Source organism: Athene cunicularia, assembly GCF_003259725.1.
Source record: "Athene cunicularia isolate RWA chromosome 14 unlocalized genomic scaffold, athCun1 chr14_part2, whole genome shotgun sequence".
NCBI classification, from domain to species: Eukaryota; Metazoa; Chordata; class Aves; order Strigiformes; family Strigidae; genus Athene; species Athene cunicularia.
In genome coordinates, this window is record NW_020799119.1 from 101,343 (window position 1) to 123,281 (window position 21,939).

General features: G+C 60.6%; 2 protein-coding genes across 2 annotated transcripts in view; one reads left to right on the plus strand and one right to left on the minus strand.

The window, feature by feature from the left end:
- LOC113485908 (phospholipid phosphatase-related protein type 3) overlaps positions 1 to 242 on the plus strand; it is a 1,784-nt gene extending 1,542 nt beyond the window's left edge. Inside the window, exon 3 of the mRNA XM_026859357.1 lies at positions 110 to 242. Coding sequence (XP_026715158.1) covers positions 110 to 242 — 133 coding nt within the window. The remainder of the gene's footprint in view (positions 1 to 109) is intronic.
- Positions 243 to 1,450: 1,208 nt separating this feature from the next.
- The window catches only part of CLCN7 (chloride voltage-gated channel 7), a 34,925-nt gene continuing 14,436 nt past the window's right edge, over positions 1,451 to 21,939 (minus strand). The window contains exons 3-26 of the mRNA XM_026859373.1: positions 14,429 to 14,502; positions 13,154 to 13,225; positions 12,860 to 12,925; positions 12,141 to 12,273; positions 11,686 to 11,795; positions 10,824 to 10,904; positions 10,348 to 10,410; positions 9,753 to 9,836; positions 9,508 to 9,601; positions 9,019 to 9,083; positions 8,442 to 8,558; positions 8,058 to 8,112; positions 7,442 to 7,502; positions 6,528 to 6,666; positions 6,168 to 6,261; positions 4,664 to 4,833; positions 4,293 to 4,344; positions 3,844 to 3,971; positions 3,580 to 3,665; positions 3,157 to 3,289; positions 2,979 to 3,038; positions 2,441 to 2,617; positions 2,256 to 2,336; positions 1,451 to 2,135 (exon numbers count right to left, since the gene is read on the minus strand). Coding sequence (XP_026715174.1) covers positions 2,049 to 2,135; positions 2,256 to 2,336; positions 2,441 to 2,617; positions 2,979 to 3,038; positions 3,157 to 3,289; positions 3,580 to 3,665; positions 3,844 to 3,971; positions 4,293 to 4,344; positions 4,664 to 4,833; positions 6,168 to 6,261; positions 6,528 to 6,666; positions 7,442 to 7,502; positions 8,058 to 8,112; positions 8,442 to 8,558; positions 9,019 to 9,083; positions 9,508 to 9,601; positions 9,753 to 9,836; positions 10,348 to 10,410; positions 10,824 to 10,904; positions 11,686 to 11,795; positions 12,141 to 12,273; positions 12,860 to 12,925; positions 13,154 to 13,225; positions 14,429 to 14,502 — 2,282 coding nt within the window. The 3' untranslated portion in view covers positions 1,451 to 2,048. The remainder of the gene's footprint in view (positions 2,136 to 2,255; positions 2,337 to 2,440; positions 2,618 to 2,978; positions 3,039 to 3,156; positions 3,290 to 3,579; positions 3,666 to 3,843; positions 3,972 to 4,292; positions 4,345 to 4,663; positions 4,834 to 6,167; positions 6,262 to 6,527; positions 6,667 to 7,441; positions 7,503 to 8,057; positions 8,113 to 8,441; positions 8,559 to 9,018; positions 9,084 to 9,507; positions 9,602 to 9,752; positions 9,837 to 10,347; positions 10,411 to 10,823; positions 10,905 to 11,685; positions 11,796 to 12,140; positions 12,274 to 12,859; positions 12,926 to 13,153; positions 13,226 to 14,428; positions 14,503 to 21,939) is intronic.

Consider the following 21,939-nt stretch of genomic DNA (forward strand, 5'->3'; position numbering starts at 1 on the left):
AGCGGCTGGAGAGGAAATACGGCCACATCACTCCCATGCACCGGAGGAAGCTGCCGCCCTCCTTCTGGAGGGAGCCGGGCCCCGGCGCTGTCGGCCTCCTCCACACCAGCACCCCCGACTTCAGCGACCTCCTGGCCAACTGGACGGTGGAGCCGGGGCTGGAGCTGCCAGGCGCCGGGCGGGAGCTGCCACCTGAGCCGGGCCACCCAGAGCTGGAGGCCGAGCCCTTTGCTGGGCTGTGACCCCACCACGGCCCCGGGGGCCCCCGGCCCCACCACGTGCCGCCCAGTTAATGATAAACCTGGCAGCCCCAGTGCCAGCACCGGGGTACCTGGAGCTGCTGGGTCAGAACCGGTGATGGGATGAGTGAATAAATGACTCCTGCCAGGCACCAGAGCGTGCCGTGTCCTTTGCCACCCACCACTGCGGTGTCCCTGCTGCTTGGCGTGGCCCTCGGGGGACCACGGGCCACCCTGGCAGCAGGAAGAAGAGGGAAGCGCGGTGCCGGCAGGAGCCAGCAGCCCGTGTTTACTCTGCGGCCCAAGTTGGTGGATCCCATCCCCTTATCTCAGCTGCACCAGGGCAAAGGGCGACATAGGGCCTCATAAAGCACCCGGCTGCCATCACCCAGCGGGGACCCATCACTGCCGCGGGGACCCGCTGCACCCCGTGGGTCCCCTGCCCTAGGGCAGCGCCGAGGAACTGGACCCACACAGGAGAGAGCGGGGCCAGCCCGGGGTGCTGGGAGAGCGGCTGGCCCTTCCCCACAGCCCCCGCCGCTCGACCAGGCGGCTCCCAGCGCCCAGCTGAGGCATTCTCCACTTTGTGGTGGCTCTTTGTTGGCCTTGAAAAGGAAAAGCACCCAGGGACCGCTGCATCCCCCCCAGCTTGTGCCCTCCCAGCACCAACAGTGGGGATGGGGCTCAGCTCAGCCCTAGGGGGACACTGAGAGACACGGCTCTGAGCCTGGGCAGTGCCACTAGGGGAAGAGGGGAAGCAAGAAACAGGCAGCACCCCCATAAAAGTACAAACAGGCTTTATTTCAGCACAGTATTCTGCAGTCAAAAGCCCCTGGTGGCACCAGGTTGCCCCTGCCCAAGTGAGGAGGGAGCAATGCCAAGGTGAGGAGCAGGGATGGTGGGAGAGGAGGGAGCTGATGGGCCAGGGCTGTAGCTCTCCTCAGCACCCAGGGGAGTGCAGGCTCTGCTGCCTCCCCCCAGCCAGATCCAGGACTGGTGGTGGGTTTTGGGGTACCTGGCACAGGCCAAGGGGAGAGGCAGCAGCAATGGTGAGAGGAGGGCAGGAGGGGCACAGGCTACAGGACCAACACCGTCCCAGAGCAGGCAGCTTTCCCCTCCCCATCCCTGCCCCAAAGCCCAGAGGTGTCTCCCCAGAGGCAGGTTGGGGGCAGAGGGGCCAAGGGAGCCAAGAAAGAGCAAGAGGCAGCAGCTGCTGAACCATGGGAACCCTTTTATTGCACAGCCAAGCAGGGCACAGCCCCCTCTTCCACTTCCAGCCAGAGATGCAAGTGTCTGCCCCAGGGCTCAGCCTGACGCAGCAGGAGCACAGGGCAGGGGGCCCTGGGAGCAGGAGGGAGCCCCACCACCATGTCCCCTCCCGCTCCCCACACAGGCCCTGCGGCAGGGGCCGGGGCAGGGCTAGGTCCCACACAGCCCAGGCTGGGTGCATGAGGTGATGGAGGCCACGTGCCACGGCAGAGGACTGTGCCCAGCGCAGCAGGGCACTTCTGCTGCCTCTGGCACACTCCAGCCTTCGCCCAGTCCTCAGGGAGAGCCTACGCCAGGAGCTAACAGAGCCAAGGGTGTGTTTTGATCCCTCGGTGAAGCAAAGAAAGGGGTGAGAAGAGGGGAGAGCAGAGGTGGGAAGGCAGTGACGGGCAGCAGAGCCGGGGCAGCACGGCCATGCCAGTGTCCCGGGCACCGCGATGCCTGCACAGGCTGGCCCAGGCCTCTCCCTGCCTCCCGCAAAAGGGGGGCCCCGGCTCCCAGGGGCCAGGGCGTGTCTCTGCTGGGCAGCACTGCCCCGCATCACGTCTGGGCTAGCGAGAGCTCCTCCAGGCCTTCCTTCCCCAGGCGGTACCTGGCGAGGTCCTTGCGGGTCACCATGCCCACCACCTGCCAGGAGAGGGACAGGCTCCAGCCCCATGCTGGCACGCAGAGCCGGAGGGTAAGGGCAGCATGTTGTCCCCCCACCGCCCCAAGGAGCCCAGGCTGCCCGCACGGGCGGGGGCTCACCTCATTGCGATTGTCCACCACCACCAAGTGCCGCAGCCCCAGGGCTCGGAAGAGCTTGAAGACACGTGGCAGAGATGCCTCCTGCAAGGCAGAGCGGGGCTCGTGGGCTGCAGCACCCCCACCAGCACCCATCGCCCACCCTCGATCCCAGGATGCTGGGGTGCAGAGGGGTCCCTGGCCATTACCTGAGGCACGGTGTAGGGCGAGGGGTTCATGAACTCGCTGAGGTCGATCATGCACTCACGCTCATCCTGGGAGACGTGGATGGACTGGATGGGGGGGAAACGGGGGTAGGCGTCCCGAAAATCCTTCAGCTTCAGTCGCCGCTGCACCAGGCTCAGGTTGGCCCTTTCCACAAAAACCTGGTGAGGAAAGAGACTGTCAGGGACCATCCCACAGCACCGACAGGCACTGGGGCCAGGGCAATGCACAGCAGCAGGGAGAGAAGAGGGCAGGAGCGGGGCAGAGGGACCATCTGCAGAAGAACAGCGTGTTTCCCATTCACTCGGGGTTTGTGAGCCCAGTGGGGTGCAGGATGATGCTGGGGTAACCCCAGCACAGCAGCCCCCACCATCTCCTCAGCTGAGCCTGTCCCCTGAGATGACAGGGACCCTCTGCCAGCATCTCCCGAGCAGGGCAGGCAGCAAGGGGCCTGAGGCAGCAGTGGGACAGGGCACCGGGGCTCAGACACAGCCCCACCGGCCTCCACGCAGCGTCACCCACCTTGTGCTTCAGCAGGACGATGAGCTGGGAACGCAGGATCAAACCCCGCAGTCCTGCCACCTGCGACAGAGCACTGTGTGTCAGACGGGGCTGGGAAGGGCGGGGGGACAAGGGCGAGGGGCCCACGCCACCGCCAGCCCCTGCACGGCTGACCCCTCACAGGCAGCACCCAGCCCACCTGCGAGGCGTCAGGGTTGCTCTCCACCACCGGGAAGCCGTTGTGGTTGGAGGAGGTGTCGCTGAGGATGTCCACAACTGTGCCCACTCGCTCGATCCTCCGCAGGCAGGTGACGGGAGCGCTCATGACCTCCCTGCAGGGAAGGCTCAGTGTGAAACACAGCCCCACGCCCCAAATATCCTCCCAATACCCACGCCTCCACAGCCCTGATACCTCCTCTGTCCCCAAAACCTGCCAGGGACATGGGAAGGGAATGTGCTGCAGGCCACAGGCTCTGCTGGGGAAGGAGCTGGGCTGGTGGCACCAAGGGACAGCAGGCTCCTGGGACCAAAGTGTGCCACCACCTACACCATCAGCTCAAGCCAACAACGTGGTCCAAAAGCTGCCACCCCAGGAGTGACGAGCAGCCCCCAGCCCACCTACCTGGCCGTAAGGGAGTGGGACGTCACCGGAGCCTCCCAGTGCAGGAAGGGCACACTCTGCAGCTGGATGTGCATGTCGTAGAGCCCCTGAAACGAGAGCCGAGCCATCAGGAGAAGCCTGGCGAGATGCCGATAGGTACAGCCAGGCAGCAGCTCACCTCCGAGAGGGAGCACATTCCTGCCCTGGCCCTCCCACAGCTCCCCAGCATCACCAACCCTGACCCACGGCCTCTCACGATGTGCTGGTGAGCACACCAGCCCTCACCTCCACAAAGTAATCTCCCACAATCTTTGCTGTCATCAGCACCAGCATGATGGGGAAGCCATAGGTGACGTTGCCCGTTGCCTCCATCATGATGACCGTGAGACTCAGCGTCATCCGCACTATCCCGCCTGCGAGAGAGACCCAAGGGGTTTGGGGTGGGAGGGCAGAGGGGAACATGGGGCGAGGGGATAGCAGAACACTCGAGGCCCCCAAGTCTCTGCACAGCAGTCCAGGCCTGCCCGCACAGGCAGGGCTGCCCTGGATGAGCCCAGCCCTCACTAGTGCCCCAGCGCTGCCTGTGTGTGGCAGGGCTGTTAGGGAGCTGACAGCCAGGCTGGGCTTCAGCTGGGGAAGAAGCTGTGCCAGGGAAGCAGGGATTGCTTTTTCCTATGCCACCTTCACCGCGACATGAGCAGGAGGTGGCCAAAACCCTGCCATGGGGAACTCACCCAGCTGTGCGGCAGCGCCCATCAGGGCGTACTTCCCGGGGTCAGCCCAGATCTGAGCACAGGAGAGAGAAGGAGACGAGTCAGCTGCTGGCTCCAGGGCATCCAAAGACAGTGAGCAGTGCCCTGGCCCCCAAACCCCCCTCCAAAGCAGGGAGGAGTGCCTGAGGCTGCCCGCACAGCCCAGCTGCTGGCAGGGCTCCACCAGGACATGGGAAAGCTCAGACAGACATCAAGTGAGGAGCCAACCCACTCCAGACAGCTGTGCCAAGCTCTCAGCCAGCTCCATGCACACGCTGCCTGCCCAGCAGTGAGGGAGGGGGCTGGGCACCGTGGCTCCCACTGCCCAACACCCCTTCCCACCAAGGACTCACCGAGCCTTTGGTCAGGTAGGACAGGGAGATGCCAAAGAGCCTCCCCCAGGCAGCGCCGATCAGCAGGGAGGGGATGAAGACCCCTGCAGACACCGTGAGGCCGTAGGTCCAGCAGGCCAGGAAGAAATACATCAGTGTGAACATGCCCAGTGTCATGGGGTTGTAGGAACCTGAGGCGGAGAGAATGGAGAGTCAGTGCTGGTCCTGCGGCCCAGAGGATACCGCGATGGGCTGCGGCCTCAGGGGAACAGAGCAGCAGTCCCACGACTTCCACTCCCAGCAGCGAAAGCCCCTCTCACTGGGCGCACCTTCCCCCCTGGCAGCACAAGCCTTTCAAAACAGCTCTTTAGGTTGTTTCTGCGCCATCAAGGGCCAGCTGGCCGGTGCCATCCCAAGCCCTCCCACCCCACCGAGTCCAGCACGCGCCTTTCCTCCATCTCGCGACCCGTGATGACCCATCCCCTCCCAGCCCTGCCGTTCCCAGCCTCCCACCAGGCAGCGTGACGAACTTCAGAGCCCAAGGGACTGCCAGTGCTGCAGGACAGGGTCGGGAGGACAGAGGTGCTGGGGAGCTGGCAGGGGTCCTGCCGCCAGCTTCGGGATCAGCTCAGCAGGTTCTGCAAACCCCTTCCCGTCCCGGCTGCTCCGGCCAGTTCCAAGCTGCCCCACAGCATGGGCTGTGCCATCACAGCGAGACCCTGCTGTCCCCAGGACTCGGCCGACTACTATTTCAGGATTGCTGAGCAGCTCAGTCTAGTTTAAGTAGGTACTTTGCAACTTCTCCTTCACAGAGAGGTCAACAGACCAGAGCCCTGAGCCAGGGAGGACCCAGCACCGCAGGGAGCGGCCCCAAGACACAGGACAGTCATCCCTTGGGCTTTAGGTGGCCAAGCTGCACTCTCTGGGATGAGGGTCTAGAAATTCAGAGCCGTCTGCTCCCTGCCCACATGCAGCTGGGCACAAACCACAGAGCAGCAGACAGAGGGCAAGCTGTTACTACACTAAGTCTGAGGGAAATGGGAGCTGGAACTTGGAAACCAAATTGTGTTTCTCAAGCAAATCCAACCCCCAAGATCCACCTCCGCAACCTGCCCAGAAGGTAAAGTCATTTTGGGACAAAAGGCAGCGCTAATTAAGAAAACAGCCAGGGACATCTCCAGGACGGGCTTCAGACAGCCAGCGAGGGTCAGACACGTCCCCACGCAACTCAGAAGCAACAGCTTGCAAACATGCACAAACAACACCAGGTCCTCATGCACAGGCTCCTGACCACAGCCCTTCGGCTGAGCTCGTAGGTGCCACCAGGCACAGCACCTGTCCTTCCTCCTTCCACCACCGCAGGAAAAGAGCAGGCCCGGTGCTTGGCTGGATCCCATCCTGCCCTCACAGGGCTGTGCTGATCACCCCGTCTCCCCTCACGAGTGGCCAGGGAACGGGTCAGCCCCCCAGCATGAGCCCAGCCCCTCTCTGCTCACGTTCCAGGACCCGCTCACTGGGTACAGACCTGGAGGGTCATGGAAGAGGTTGACAACACTCTTCTCGGGTGTATTGAAGAAGGCAGTGGCCATGGAGTTGTACTCTCCATCAGCACAGAAAAGCTGAGGGGGAAGAGAAGAGAGAATTACAAGTGGCAGGTCCGGGCTGCCAGGCTCAGGGGACGTGTGGCGCTGAGGAGGCAGCTCCGGGCAGCACGCACACCAACACCACACTTGGGTCTCCAGCTCTGCCTGCAGCGGAGGGCACTGACCGTGAGGTCCAGTGCCACAAAACCCAGCAGGGTCTTGTCTCCCTGCTCAGCCCTCAGCCACTGCCCAGTCTCGGGGTACCCCCCCACTCCGGAAGGCCGTTCTCCAGCACCTCCTACCTGCAGGGGATATGCCACCGTGCTCCCCTGGATGGGCTGGCAGTCTCTCGAGCAGTAAATCATAACAAACCCCACAGTTGCTGTCACAGCTGCCACCAGCATGGCCTCGACCACCTGGAGGCAGGGCCGGTGGATGTACCTGCAAAGGGAGGGGAGGAGCGAGGGTGGCACCCAGGGGCACGGGCAGGATCACCCGCAGCCTGGCTTGGCACGTCACATCGGGCACCCAGGCCCTGCCAGGCTGTCCCGCACTCTGTCCTCTGGTAAAGCTGTCCTGGGGACCTGGGGCGGGAGGCAGTGGCAGGAGCAGCTTTGCCCAGCCGGCTCCAGCAGAGGCACCTGCCTGCCGGGCACAGGGCTGGGCACAGCCCCCACGGAAAAGCTGATGTGATCTGGCCGGGGGAGAGTGCAGAGCCAAGCCCAGAAAGCTGCAGCCTATGAAGGCCCAAGAGGAGCGCTGCCCTGGAAGCTGCTGCAGGCCCCTCACCGCTCCACTGCCACAGGTCGTCCCTCCCTGAGGCCACGAGGCTGGTCTTGGTGTTTGAAAAGCTGGTGACAAGTATTGGCTGTGCCCGTCTGGGCTTGGATAGCTTTAGCAGCTCGCTCTGTTCTCCCGTTACTCTCAGAAGCACATAACAGTCAGGCCTGCACAGTGTTTGCCCTTCTTTGGGCCCTCAAGTCACGGAAGAGAAACACTCAGCAGGGTCAGAGGAACAGTGGGATGCTCACACCACAGCCTCAACCACAAGCAGTGAGAGGGAGGTGGCACCTCTGCTCCCAGCTTCCAGGGGCTGCTTTTGCTTACGCTAAGTGTGAGATCACAGCCTGGCTCTGGCTGGGAATGCCACTTTGAGGGAGTGCAGAAGGTGTCAGCCAACCCACGTCAATCACCTTCGTCACTCACAAGCTCTTACCTGATCCGGAACATCGTTAACCAGTAATTGAGGGCATTGAACAGGGCCCCGAGGATCCCGCCTGCAAATGCAAAAGAGGAAAAGCTCAGCACACAGGTCCCAGGCTCTCCTACGGCTGCCCAGGACACAAGGAACCCACAAAGCTCAAGGAGGCATCAACAACCCATCCAGCGTGACCGGCAGCCCTGGGACATGTGGACGCTGTCCCTGCAGAGACAGCCAGGACCTGACACCAAGAGGAGCCCAGCACCACCAGCGGGGTGGCCAGGGGCCAGTGTCACAGCGCTGGCACTAGGCAAGCGAGGGACAGGCTGACTCTGCGGGGATAATGGCAGCTTGTTTGAAAGCAAGGGGCTGCCCACGACCGCAACACACTGACCCCACTCCACGCCTTTGCAGTACGTGGTCTAAAGGGGCTGACCTCTGCTACAAGGGTAAGGGTTGGGCCAGGATCCAGCTCTCACCCCCGACTAAGCCCCACAGGCAGCCTCTCCTCCAGAGTTTAATGGATTTCCCATTCTCCCCAGGAAACTGGATCCCAAAGCTTTCTATACCCAGACAGAGAACAGAGGAAATTATTCAGACTAATCAAATTGAAAGAGCAGCACTTTCTTACCAACCACTCCCATGAAGATGAAGATAGGAATTTCCTGTATCGTGTATCCCATTTTCTGCAAGCAAAAAAGAAACGGGTTTCAGATCTCCTGGCCCATTTGCAGCCTGGCAGCTGGTCACCGTCTGCTGGAACAGCACAAGCCTGCGCTGGTGAGCGGCTCCCAGAGCTGCTCTAAAGTCTCCCCTGGACACCTCGCAGCCCCCAGCCCCAGCAGTGGCTGCAGAAAAGCTCCTGTTGGGGTGAGAGGAGCTGGGATCTGGCCAGACCCCACAGTCTGCCTCAGCCCTTGGGTGATGTTTTAAGACAGACTGGTGGCCCCAAGCTGCTGTGAGCTGCTTCCAACCCCCACAACAGAGCCCTGCATGGGCAATACCTGTGCCGTACCTCGTTATCAAACCTGCCGAAGTTGATGAGCCCAGGGCTGGAGAGATCCCAAGCATTGCCATGGTAAACACTCAGGACAGAGTTCAGAGTGAATGTAGAGATCATGGAGGCGAAGAACTGGAAGGAGAACGCAGCCCAGTCACTGCCAGATGCCTCCAGCTCTACTCCCTCACCACGTGCACCCCGCACTACCCCGAACCACCCCTGTGAGGCCCTGGGGTAGGGCTTGGTACCCACGGTGTGGTGGGGACAAGAGGCCACGTTCCCTGTGCAGCTTACACTGACCAGGGGCTCGCTCCTCCTTTTGTCTCGCCATTGCCCTCGGGCACAGCCCAAGGCAGCTCCCTTGGAAAGGAGTTGGCGGCAAGATGGAGCTCAGCCAGGCCCAAGTTCAACTCCTGAGGAGCAGGGCACAGAAGGGGAGCTGGGAGGCTGTTCCCTGGGATGTGTTACACATGGCTGCCCAGCTGGGCCAGGGATGGCAGGAGGCCTGAGGCTGCAGGGCATCAGGAAAAGGCAACGCCTCATATTGGAGCCAGCAGTGCTCAATTTACTGCTCCTGCTTTCCAGCACTTACGATTCTCCACGTCAGGAACTGGTTCCAGAAGGAAGCCCCTTCCTCCAAGCTGAAGAGGACACCGCCTGCAAATGCGAGACCCAAACACCTTCAGAGGGGGGGCGTGCCACAGACCCTTGGCTCACAGCACCAGCCAAGGTGCCCAAATTCATCCCAGCCCACGTGCCCCACACTGCCCCACGCTTCACAGGCTCCAGCAAGCCCAGCAAGCCATCAGTGATGTACTGATGGCAGCGAAGCCCCTCCACTGCCCTCCTCCACCCCAGGGAGGCAACATTTGGAATCCAAGACAGATGACTCCCCCTCTCCTCTCCTGCCAAGACTTGCGTGGCCTGGCAGGACAGCTTGGGGCAGGGCTGGACATTTTGTGAGAGGGCTTCTACAGTGCCCGAAGCAGATCACGGTAGCTGCCTCCATGCATGTGGGAGCAACGTCCTGATGAGATCCACGTGCAGGTACCACCCAGCGTCAGAGAGCCAAGACACATACCCACGGGGGCACCAAACGCAGCCGAGACACCAGCAGCAGCTCCAGCCGAGACAAAGTCCCTCTTTTCCGTGTCTCTGCGGAAGTACTCGAAGATCTGAAGCCACAAAGCAAAGGCAGGCTTAGGGCTGGCCACAGGCATGAGTTTAGGGGAGACACGGGGTACGTCATACACGAGCCCGAGGACCAGCCCGGTTTGGGCAGAGGAGGGACACCTGCAGCACAGCCCCCCTCAGCTCCACACCAACCTTGAAGTCTCGCTTTAAAGACGTGGATCTTCCCTGCGAGATCCCAGCAGCAATCACCGCTCCGGAGTGAATCATGGGCCCTTCCTACGGGCAGCAGAGCAGAGCCCGGTCAGAGGAGGAAGCAGCCCAGGGACAGTCAGGGATGGCTGAATGCTGCTCCCCATGCTGCAGCCCTGATGAAGCTGGCTGGATTTCTTTCCAGGAAACACAGACCGTGACATTTTTTCCCCCCTTAAATCCTCGTTCTAGCAAGTGGCTCTTGTGGCCACCTCCTGTTCCCACCAGTGCTCCCTCCTGCCAAGCAGACAGGGGCTTCCCTTGCCTGCCCTGGATCCCAGCAAGCTGGAAAGGTCCCAACGGGGCACCCAGGTCTCCCCCATCTCACGTCTGCAGGGACCACTACCAACGGATGGAGGCTGCTCAGTGCCACCATACACCCTGGGGGCTGGCACTGTGCGCCCCAGGGGCTCCCCAGGACTGGCCACACCGCAGGTCACCTTGGCCAGCACAGGGCTGGTGACGGGCTGCAGCACATGTGCCAGCAGGGGAAAACAACAGGGCAGCAGCGTGCCAGGGAGCGCTTTGTGCACATCACCTTCCCAACAGCCAGGCCGCCAACCACCGAGAGGATGACCCCGCAGACTTTGATCACCAGGGTCTGCAAAACAGAGACAACAGGCACAACACAGCACACGGGTGGCACGAGGAGCACGCCCGCAGCAGCCACAGGGGACCCAGACCCAGCCAGCCGCAGGGGCAGGAGCCAGCGACCCCGGAGAACTCGTGATTCTCAGCCCCGCGTTGTGGCAATGGGGTTGGCCAATTTTCTTCTTGGCCAGAGCAAAGAACTACCCAAAGCTGCTCTTCCCAGCACCTGCTGCCGATCCCACGGCAGGAGGTTTAACTCTCGACACCAGAGGGAACAGCTACAGAGCCAGGCGGCGCAGCAGAGCGGCCAGGAGCTGGTGCCAGCTCCTCCCCTGCCGCAGCACGGGCAGGGACCATCCCAGGAGGACACAACAGGCCCACCACGAGCAGAAGGCATTCATCCCACCACCTCCCGCTTCCTACCTTCAGACGGACAACGTGTGGGATCTTCACACCGTTGAGATAGCATTTGATCTGGGGAATGCCACTGCCGGCTGCGACGGGCTGCAGGGAGCAGGGAGAGCGTGAGTGGCTGCCACATACAGGATGGGGACACACTGGCCACCTCAGCCTTGTCTCCCAGCACAGGGCACACCGAGCACACCCTTGAAGAGGCTCAGAGGTGAGGCCAAAGTCTCTACAGGCTTTGGAGGTGGGTTTGAGGGAGGCACCCACCCACTGCCCCTAAGGGCAAATGGGCCAGGGAGAAGGAGCTGGCTGGGTTCTTGGGGGACACGATGGTGTTTCCACCACGGTGCCACGGCAAGAGGCCCTGTGCTGCATAAGGCTCACACTCGGTGGCCAAGGAGAGCAGGGGCAAAGCCACAAGGAAGACACCGCTGACTCAAAGTGGCCCACAGGGAGCTGTGGCTCCCTCCCAGACATACCCAGCCCCAGTTTCTGGCTTGTGCTCCAGAGCGTGTCCCTGAGGCACCCGACCAGCCTGCTCTCTGCCAGTGCTCACGCATGCCCGACGTGGAGAGGCCGAGCCAAGGCTAAGGCTTGTGAGAGCTGCACCCACACCCAAGGCTGGGGCACACCCTCTGCCCCAGGCTGCCAGCGAAGGGCAGCACATCCCATCAGTCTGACAACCCCAGAGAAACTTGACAGCATAGCTGGAGCCAGCGCTGAGGAACCGGGGCTACAAGAGCCAACTGGGCAGAAAAACATTTGCTATTACATTAATTTGCATGGTTTTGGGAGACATGATCTCGCTTCCCCCACGTAAAGAGCCGGGGCAGGAGGCACAGAGAAACCCCAACCCAGACCAGTTCCAAACTCTTACCTCTATGAAAGCAACAATCACCGAGCCCACCATCACCACGCTGGCGTTCAGGGTGGCCCAGAGTAACAGGGAGAAAGACAGGCCCCCTTTCTCCGTGAACTTGTCAATGTCTGAGGAAGCAGCTCAAGGAAAAGGCCGGCGTTGGTTGGGTACCATCCCTCCCACCGTGATAACTACTTGCTAAAATGCTTCTTGGGCTGTGGCAGCGCAGCAGATCCTGTGCACTTAGGGCAGGCAGGGCTGCTGCGAGGAGCCTCCTCCGTTAGGGCAGTGCCCAGCCACAGCTCGGCCCTGCAGAGCAGCTGGGCACTCGGCAGCACCTTGGGTGGCAGGGTCTGTGCCACCCAAGCCAGGCGAGGAAGCGCTGCCCTCTCCCCCAGCATCCCTCATGGCTACCAGGAGCAGAAACCCGCAGGTCCCGGCTGGCTGGCAGCCACAGCTCCGTGGGAGGATACTGCCCTTCACCACCCGGTACTTCAGCCCAGCCAGGTTCTCCACCACGATGTCGATGAAGCAGGCGACGAGGCCGGTGAGGATGCCAATCATGGCACAGATGACCCAGCGCTTGATCTCCACCGTCCGGAAAGCCTGAGGGACAGCCAGGCATCAGAGCCCACTGTTCCCAACCTGGTCCCCACCGGCACCAGGGGGACTCCAACACGGCCCTAAGCTCTCTAAGGAGAGCTGCCCAGGGAAAACCAATGCCAGCTGACCCATGACTGCAAAGCCTGGCCACAATTCACTTATTTTAAGTCAGTGCCCTTGCTGCTCTGTGGGATCCCTAAGAGCAGACATTCTTTTCCCGCTTGCCTGCCTCTGTCAGGCCCCTCCCGTTTGGCTTCTTGCTGCAGCACTGACTCCCCAAGCCCCCAGGCCAGACGCTTTGCATGGCTCCAGGAGTCCCTCTGCTCAGGGACCTGCCCCCCAGCAACGCCACCGGGCGCACCCAGGTGAGCTCCCTTTGGAACCATCCTACACTGGGTCCTTGCTCCCGAGGTTTTACAGCTCATCACAAGCTGGTCAGTGCCCATAAACCCACCCTGACTCAAGCACTGCTTTGAGCACAACCTCCCTCGGATGGAAAAGCCCCCCAGCAGCCAGGCAGGGGGAACAGCTTCCCTGGGCCAGCCCAGCTGCAGGGGACAGTGGGCAGCCAGGTCCCAGTGAGACTCACTGTGTGGTTTATCCTCCTCTCCTCCTCCAGGAACAGCTGGTTTTCACTGTTGTCATAGTCCAGGCTCTAGTTCAGGAAAGGGAGATGCTGTTACTGTCTAGTGCAGGGGAGGAGATGCCCGTGCTGGAGAGGGCTGCCCTCAGACCATCACCCCTGCCCCTCCACACCCCTCAACCATTTTTCTCCCTCAATCCCACCCCTTCCTCAATGAAAACTCCCTAGCTGGGCACCCCACGTACCTCACCTGCTGCATCCCTGCGGGCAGAGCCGAGATCAGGGGAGATTGGTGCTTACCTCATACTTGAGTGACAGGAGCTTCTCATTATGGGGTATCTCGTTAGGATGCTGCCGAGGGAGCTCGGTCTCCTGCAGGATACAATGCACAAATCAGGACGGCAACACCCAGGTCCAACCCTCCTCTCTGCCACGTAGCTGCTGGTTTAACACCAGTTTTTACGCTCGGGAGAGGCAGGGAGGACTGCAGAATGCAAGCTGCCTGGCAGGCCGGGATCTGCAATGATTTCCCCTGGCTGGTGGACGCACGGGATCGAAGGCAGCTGGAACAGGCTGTCAGGTGTGCACCCTCACCCACCGCCTCCCCCAGGGCAGGACCTTGGAGCAGATGGAGAGTTGGCCCGGCTGGGTGCCACACCGCCATGCTGATCTGGCCCTGCCTCCGAGCGGCTCCGTGCTCCGGCCGAGGGCAACCTCTCACCTCGGCAGGAAATTCCTTTGGCTGAAAGCAAGGAGCTATTTCAAGCAGGCCCAAGTTTTTTGGCAGAAACCAGATTCTGTTTCCCAAAAGCCTTTGACTGTGCAAGCTGTTCCCAGCTCCGAATTAGGGCATTTACTGAGGATGCTGGGGGGGCCCCTGGGGCAGCAGCACCCCACAACCCTCCCTGGCCCCACATGACAGCGACAGCCAAAGCAGGCCCAGCCTCCCCTCCGGGGCGCAGGATTAAGACATGTTCCATCCAATTTAAGAATTCTGCAAGAAATATTCAGCAAAAGTCATTTGTTTTCCTAAGGCTCTGGAGCTGAGGCAGGAGCACCTGGGGAAGAAAAGCTTTTCAGGTGTGCATGGAGTGGGGGTATAACTTGCAACCTGAGAGTTTTTGCAAGATGCCCCCCTCTTCTGGCAGCCCTGTCCCCAGCTGCTGTCACACCGCATGTCCCCTCCCCTGCCCTCACACCGAGCTGGGCAGCAGGCAAGAGAAGCAGCTTTAAGGACCTCTCATGGCAACAAGGAAAAAAACCCTTCCCAGCCCACCCGCTTGTGCTCCTGCTGCAGGGGACGGGAGCGGGGGCAGGTCCCTGCGCTGGCGGGCTGGTGCTGCCACCCAGAGAGGTGCAGGGACTGCCATGTCCTTGGGCCAGTGCTGCGGCTAAGGGCAAGCAGCGAGGGTCGAGGCAGAGCAGCAGGCAGCTGCCCACGCCACGAAGGTCACCCAGCCCAGGGGGAAGCACCAGAGACCTTGTGATGTGAGGGATGTGAGGGAGGGCAACAAAAGCAGCTGTTAGCAGAAGAAGGGGTCTCGGTAACGGTGGGCTCCTTTCTGTGCCACTCACCAGCTCACGGATGTCCTCATTGAGGTCCACATTGCTCAGCTGCCCAATGCGCAGGAAGGAGGAAGAAGTGAGCTGAGGAGAGAAGGGAAAATGGGTCATTTCCTGAGCGTGCTGCAAGCCTTGGCAGAAGGAAGGAGCTGGCATGTAGGTGCTTGTGCTCTGCCCCCTCGCTGAGCTCCACCACCTGCCCGCTGCCAGAGCCACTCGAAGTGCAGCACCCACAGAAGACTGCTCTCGAGGGACACACTGAGGAGGGGGACCCGCCACCCTGGAGGGAGCACAAGGCAGCAGCTGCCTGCTGGGGTTTGGGCAAGCTGCTCCAACCTGTTGGCTGGCAGAGGCGGCTCACCTGGGGAAGGTTCCAGCCGGCAGCGGCTCATCTGTGCCCCAAGAGCTGGCACGAGTTACCAACAGCCTCCAGCCAATGCGCGTGGTATCCCAACACTGCAGCCACGCAGCCAGCAAACCCGTGCTGAGCAGCACGTTCCACACCCCCTGGAGCTGGGGAGGGACAGACCCCCCTGAACAGAAAGTGCCATTTCCACAGTCACAAGCACACCAAGACGTGCTGGGGCCATCCCTCGGCTCGCACACCCAGCCAGCACTAAGCGGTGGCCGAAGGCACGTTTGGCTCTGCCCTCTGCTCCACGGGAGCAGCTCCCAGCCAGGGACACGAGCACGTCGGTGTATTCGTCTCCCTCCAAGCAGCCAAGAGCAGAGCGATGGCCGGGCTGGCTGCCAGCCAGCACACACCAGAGAAAGGGGGCACGTTGCTCCCACACAGTCTTGGGGACACTGGGGCCTCTCTGAGCTGGCCCCAGGGCAATGCTGGGAAGCAACATTTGCATCTTTCTCTGGGCAGCAGGTTCTCCTTTTGCTGGTGACCACTCAGGCTTGTTACTGGCAGCACAACTGTGTGACAGGAGTTTCTGGACTGTCTGGGACCCCTCTTGTCTCCTGGCTGATGCAGGCAGGGGCTGGGGCTGCAGCCAAGCCGGCCTCCCGCTGGGCAGCGCTGCAAGAGGAGCCAGCAGAAGCAGGCGAGCTGCCGTCACCCCTCCACCGCTGTAAAACACGGGGATGCACAAGGGTGTGAGCAGCACTGTCACTACGCACAGCCCAAACACTATTTCTCAACATTAAGATATTCCACTCCAGAGCCTCATCCATCCCCAGCTAGCGGGGGAAAGGACTGGAGAAGAGGGATGGCGAGCAGCAGCGGGGCCCCGGCACATCAGTCCCTCTCTGCCGACAAGCCAGCAGATCCCAGATCGAGCCCCTGCTGCTGTAATCCCCACCGATCCCGTCCGGAACGTGCAGGCCGGAGCGGCTGGGAGCCACACACGTCACTGCAGATGAAGAATATCCCTTTGTGTTTGCAGCCTGACCTATTTTCCGATTTCTCCGTCTGTTGCAGGTTCTCATCCACTTCCTGACCTGCAGGCGGGCTTTGCCCCAGCTTCGCAAACCCTCTCTGGAGTCCTGCTGGCCCCAGCAGCCTGAGCCCACGGGAGGGGCTGAGCCAAGTGCTCCATCAGCCATTTTCAGACACTGGTTTGGTGAGGCCAGCCTGGGATTTGGTTCTGGTCCGTGATGGCTCCACAATCCCTGTGGAAAGGATCCATGTGGAGACCCTCTTCCTGGCAGTCGGAGCGGATCACCAGTGGCTCCTACAAGCTGGGTGCACCCAGAGCTGTCACCTCCCCGGGGGAGGGATGGGAACTTACACAGAGTTATGAGCTGGATGCAGGAACTGCCCCTTGTGGTGCCCGCTGGTACCCAGCTGGGCCCCTGCCACCCTGGGGAGGGGGGGAGGACACAGTCCTTGCCCTGGAACCCTGGGAGGGACAAAGGTGAGACCGTGCGAGGGAACCCACCTCCACCTGGCTTCTGGAAGCACCTGGATTTAAGGCTTCTGTTAGATGCCACGCGTCCAGGGCAAGATCAAGACAACAAGATGGAAACGATCACTCGTGCCATGTTCCCTGCTCATGCCTGGGCTCAGACTTCAGGCACCAGGACCTCAGACAGGACCAGCCCTTTGGAGAAATTGTCCTCCTGCTAGCCACGGGAGTCCTCAGAGACCAAACGTGGCTGAACCAGTGGCACCCTCCCCTACACCCCTTCCCCATGGAGCAAGCGGCCAGGGCATGGCAGCTCCGCTCCCGATGGACTAGGTAACAGCAGGGCCCAGGTGCAGATAAAGAGAAAGAAGCTGCAGTTGAACCTGAAGCTGAACTGTGTTAGACAAGCAGCACATTTTTAATCTGCCCCTCCTCTCCCCAAGTCCTGGCATCCCCTCGGCATCCAGATGGGCCAAGCCGCTCTGTGAACGGAGGGCTGGCTCCCGTCTCACCCAGCACAGGGGTCACATGTCAGGAGGACAGGAAAAAGCTACTTCCAGTGGCACCCAACTTTTATAAGAGGGACAGGGAGGAATTCAGGCAACCAGGAGCCAAGACAGAAGGTTATTTGTGCACAGCTCAAAGATTCACTGAGCACATGGACAGCGCTCCCCTCCTTTGGATGTTTTTCAAACTCAGGCCAAGACAGCTGCTGATCCCGGGTACATATGATGTTGGTGTGACTGTGGTACGATTATCTCCACATAACACGTGCTGTTGCTAAAACCCAGAGGATACAGATGGGTTAACAGCTCTCCTGTCTCAGGAGAGGCTTTTGGGCTAGCTGAGCTGCCTCTGACAAACAGCAAAGGCACCCAGCACTCGCCCCATTTGGGTGGTAAAGCTAATTCCTGACTCATTTTGAGCTCTGCAAAGAGATGCAGAAGCTCTGCACAGAGCCTTGACCTGGACCAAAACTGCTTAACATCTTTGTCCGTGGGGCAGTGGGTATACTGGTGGGCAGGGCTGCTCCACTGAGGGACCTCGCCAGTCTGCAGGGAAGCCCCCAGAGTTCAACAGAGGCAAATACAAAGCCCTGCACCTGGGATGGACGTGCCCCAGTGGTTAGAAAGCAGCTTTGCTGAAGAGTCTTATAGCGAGCTGGTGGATGAGTTGAAGAGGAGTTGGTGGCACAAACCTGCAGCGGAGGTGGTCGACTGCTTCCTGGGTGGTGCAAGACCACAGCCAGGAGGTACGGGGAAGGGATCCCACGCCTCCACCTGGCACCTGCGATAGCACACCTGGGACTCAGTGGCCAGTTTGGGGTCCCTGGGACAAGAAAGGCACGGAGACACAGAAGTGAGTCCAGCAATACACTCGGGGCCTGGAGCATGTGGTAAAATGTACAAGGAGAAGCTGGTGCTTCTCATGGAGATGTTCTTGCCATCCCCAGACACCTAACAAGAGGTTACAGAGAAGACAGAGCCAGACTTTCCTTGAAGATTCACACTGACAGGACAAGAAGCAGCAGACAAGCTGCAGCAAGGGAACTTCTGCTTCAATATCAGAGACAAACGTTCACCCTGAGGATGGCGACCCACTGAACCTGGGGCCAGAGAGGGTGGAGAGTCTCCGTCCCTGTTAGATACCCAAACCTCCACTGGGTGTAGCCCTGAGCGACCCGGCCTAAGGGATCCACTCCTAGCAGGGGCTGGGCTAGAGACTGCCCGAGGCCCCTTCCCCCTTCACCATACTGCCACCCGCTCCAGCACTGCTGCAAGAAGGGTGACAGCAAATTCAGGATCAGTCTCAACAAGAAAAAAAATGTGGCAGAAGATCTCAGCCACCACCTCATGCCCTGAAAGGATCATCTCCCAGGTCAGACAGCGGCAGGTGAATGCAGACACCAGCACCAGCCTGGAGCATCGCCCGTCAGGGTGGGAGACAGCAGCACTGCTGCCAGCACCCCCATTTGGCAAAGGTGACAAGAAGCCACACCGCTACACGTGATGCCACAGCAGTGTTTTACCTCTGAGCAGAGCAGTCCGAGCATAAACCCTTTTTGTGAATAGCAGAATAACTTCAGCTGAGGCTAAAGCACCACAGAAACCAACCCATAAATAGGAAGCGTCTGACTGCGGCACAGCCCATTTCCACAGGGACAAGCCAGCGAGGCTGTTCCCTGCAGGACATCACCCAGCCCCAGAGATCGCCGCCTGGCATGAAGACATCTCTTATACACTGCCCCTTATCACCATCCTGCTGCTCACTAACGAACTGGAAGCACGTGGCTTTCCGTTATCAACGAGATAAAGTGCTGCACAGACCACATCAGGAGCCCACTGGGGTACTGCAGAAGCAGTGGGAGGGAAGGAAGAGGATTTCCAGCCCCCAGGGCCCTTTTGGCCCCAGTGCACTCTGCTGAGGAGCCCCCTGATACCTGCTTGGGTGGGAAGGCTCCAGCCTGCAAGGCTGTGTCAGCGGCCACGGCAGCATACGGGGGAGATGAGCTGCAGAGCTTCTGAAATCCCCCTCCTCTGCCGCACAACCACAGCCGTGCCAGGCTTCAAACCAACACAGCCATCATCCCCAAAGCGCACCACACCAGCAGAGAATGAGGCTCCTCACCTCCAGGCCCATAACGGGAGAGAAAGCGGCCAGACTCTCCCCGTGGCGTCACCACTCAGCTACCGGCACTCCAGGACACAGCTGCTCCTTGCCCCTCACCTGCACGAGGCTGGGAGATGCTGGTTTTGTCTTGGCCCACCTGCCTCTCTCCAGGCTAAAGCGTCACCACAGTCCCTGACGTTGCGAGCACCCAGCAGAAGGGTCTGGACTTGCTAAAACCCTTCTGCGTGGGGAAGCTCCTGCCCCCACCCGAGGGCAGGGGCTTTCTGAGGATGCCAGCTCCAGGCAGCGGGCAGGCAGGGACAGGCAGCCTCTCTGCCGGTACCCAAGGGAGGCAAAACCTGCAGCCCCTTTGCCAGGAATCGGGGCTCACCCAGCAGACTTCTCTTTTTCTCCCTTCCCCGCCCCCTGACAAGACTTTCTGACTGCAGCAGGCGCAGCAGCCCGCCGGCATCGCCACCCGGCCACAAAGGCTGCATTTTGCACCCTGTTACTTGAAGTTAAAAAAAACAAGACTAATAACATTTAGAGATGCTGGGCTGCACCCAGAGCAGGGTGGGCAGCAGGGCCAGGGGGGGATTCTCCCCCTCTGCTCCGCTCTGGGAGACCCCCCTGCAGGGCTGGGTCCAGCTCTGGGGCACCAACAGCAGAAGGACACGGACCTGCTCGAGCGGGGCCAGAGGAGGCCACGGAGATGCTGGGGGGGCTGGAGCCCCCCCTGTGAGGACAGGCTGGGAGAGTTGGGGGGTTCAGCTGGAGGAGAGAAGGCTGCAGGGAGACCTTAGAGCGGCCCCCCAGGGCTGAAAGGGGCTGCGGGAAAGGGGGGAGGGACTCGGGTGTAGGGATAGGATGAGGGGTAAGGGGTTAAACTGACAGAGGGGAGATTTAGATTAGATAGAAGGAATAAACACAGCCCTGTAGCATCTCCTCTATGGTCACGGGTGTGTTTATCCAGCCCCTCCTCACCTCCCGCCCACAAGTCCCCAATCTCAGCCTGTTGCCCCAGTCAGCCGGGAAACTGCAGACCCATGTTTCCTTTTATCACTTTAAGATCACTTTCATTTCTATTAAACAAGCACGTGAAAAAGGGAAGAAGCTCTGCTGGGGGCATTTTTATTGCATTACCACAACCCATGTTTAAGTCTCCAGTGAGCTAAGCAGCTCCAGACTGTCTTTGTTTCTCTGCCAAAGCTGTCCTGCCTTCCTGCTTCAATCTATACAACTATACGACATCTAGGTCAAGGGACCATCCGAGGGGGAGAAGCAGTTGCCCTACCCCAAAAGGCAACCCCAGCACTATGGTGACAACCCAGGCGCCGCTGCCAGGTCAGTGCCACTGCCCAGGGCATGCATGGTCTGAGCAGCCACAGGTTCAAAGCTCTGGCAAGGCACTCGCTCTCCTCCTCTGCTAAGGAAAACGGCACATAGTGCCCTGTCAGCAGCTGGGACCTGAGCTGTCTGCGCTGTGAAGGGACAAAGTGACAATAAATCAGATTGGCAGAGCTGGGTCTCCACCACCAACCGCCCCTGCTGTGGCAGGGCTCAGGCACTTCTTCCAAGCCACCAAGAAAACCTGTTCCTGACCTACAGTCACGAGATCTGGTTAATCCCCATTTTAACAGCCTTCAGACCTGCAGAACTCACCACGTGTTTTTTTTAAAGATAACCTACGCTGTAAACACACAGGGGTCCTGTTACACCAGCTAGGAAGATTATTTTTATTTTCACACCAGAACAGCTACAATGGCACAGGCAACTCTTCCCAGCTGCCATGCCCCACTCCCACAGGACCATGCTAGGCACTTCCAGCCTAACGAACCCTGTATTTCACTCTAATTAGTCTGCTGTTCTGACTCGCCCAGAAGCAGGGCAGCACAGAATCACGCTTGGCGAGATGTCCCTGCTAACAGCTGCCAAAGGCTGGCACCGCTCCTCCCCGTCTAAGCGCAAATGTCCCAGCAAACTCTTCATAGGAAATTTGAGGACATCATCTGGAGGCAGCCCCTCTCCCACCTTGTGCTGGCACAGAAGCGCCCTGTGGACCCGGCTTGACATCCCGCCCAGACCCCAGCCCTCGCCCAGCCACAGCTCCGCTCTCTAAGAGGCGCTGAGTGACTGGGCCAGAGCCATGGCGTGCTTCAGTTAACCACACTGCATGTGGAGGAGAGGCTGCTAGGCAGGCTACCTGAGTAACAGCCTCCAGGTTAATTACACTGGAGAGAAGTCTCTCTTTGGTTAATTACCCCAAATTAAGTTGCAAGAAGGAATTGGTCTCCCTGTGCTTGTAACGTGGCCCACCCTGGACTTGCTTTTTGCCAGTGCAGTTCCACACATACTGCACACACCATCCACCACCACGCCGGCGACAGAAGCTCTTGTATTTGAACCCAAATCGTTGGTTTGGGCAGCAGCAGTGTGCCAGGCAACGCGCGCTGTCACAGAACGCCATTTTTAGTAGAAACGAAGAGGGCAGCCCCAGGAGGCAGGAGCGAGGTCCAACAGGGACAGGGACCATCTCTGCTGCTCGGCTGCACCCGCAGCTGAGGAGTGGGCAGGAGCCGAGGCCACGGAGCTGCAGTGGGGTCCCGGCGAGGCACCGGCACCTCGTGATGGGAGGCGGCTGTGGCGGGAGCGCCCCGCTGCACGGTGAGTCAGACCCCGCGCTCAGATTTTCCCTCACAAGTGACCCGAGGGCCCTGTGCCCCGGCCATGGCTCCATCCCAGCCTCTCCCTGCGCCGGCCCCTGCCAGGTTCTGCTTTCCACGGCCTGGGGAAGCCCAGACAGGCCCCCACCTCCGCCGGGGCTGCGCAGGGAGCAGAGCCCCAGCACCCCGCGGCTCCCCGCCGGCAGCCCCTGCCCAGCCGCGGGGCAACAAACACGGTTAACAGCTACAGGGGAGGGGGGCGCGGACACGACCTCCACCCCCACCCCTCCGGCGGCCTTTCGGCGCAGGGGGGCCCGGGACGAAGCAAATCCCCCCCGCACCGCGGGCCGGTATCCCGCTCCCGGTGCCGGTACCCACCTGCCGGGCGGCCGCC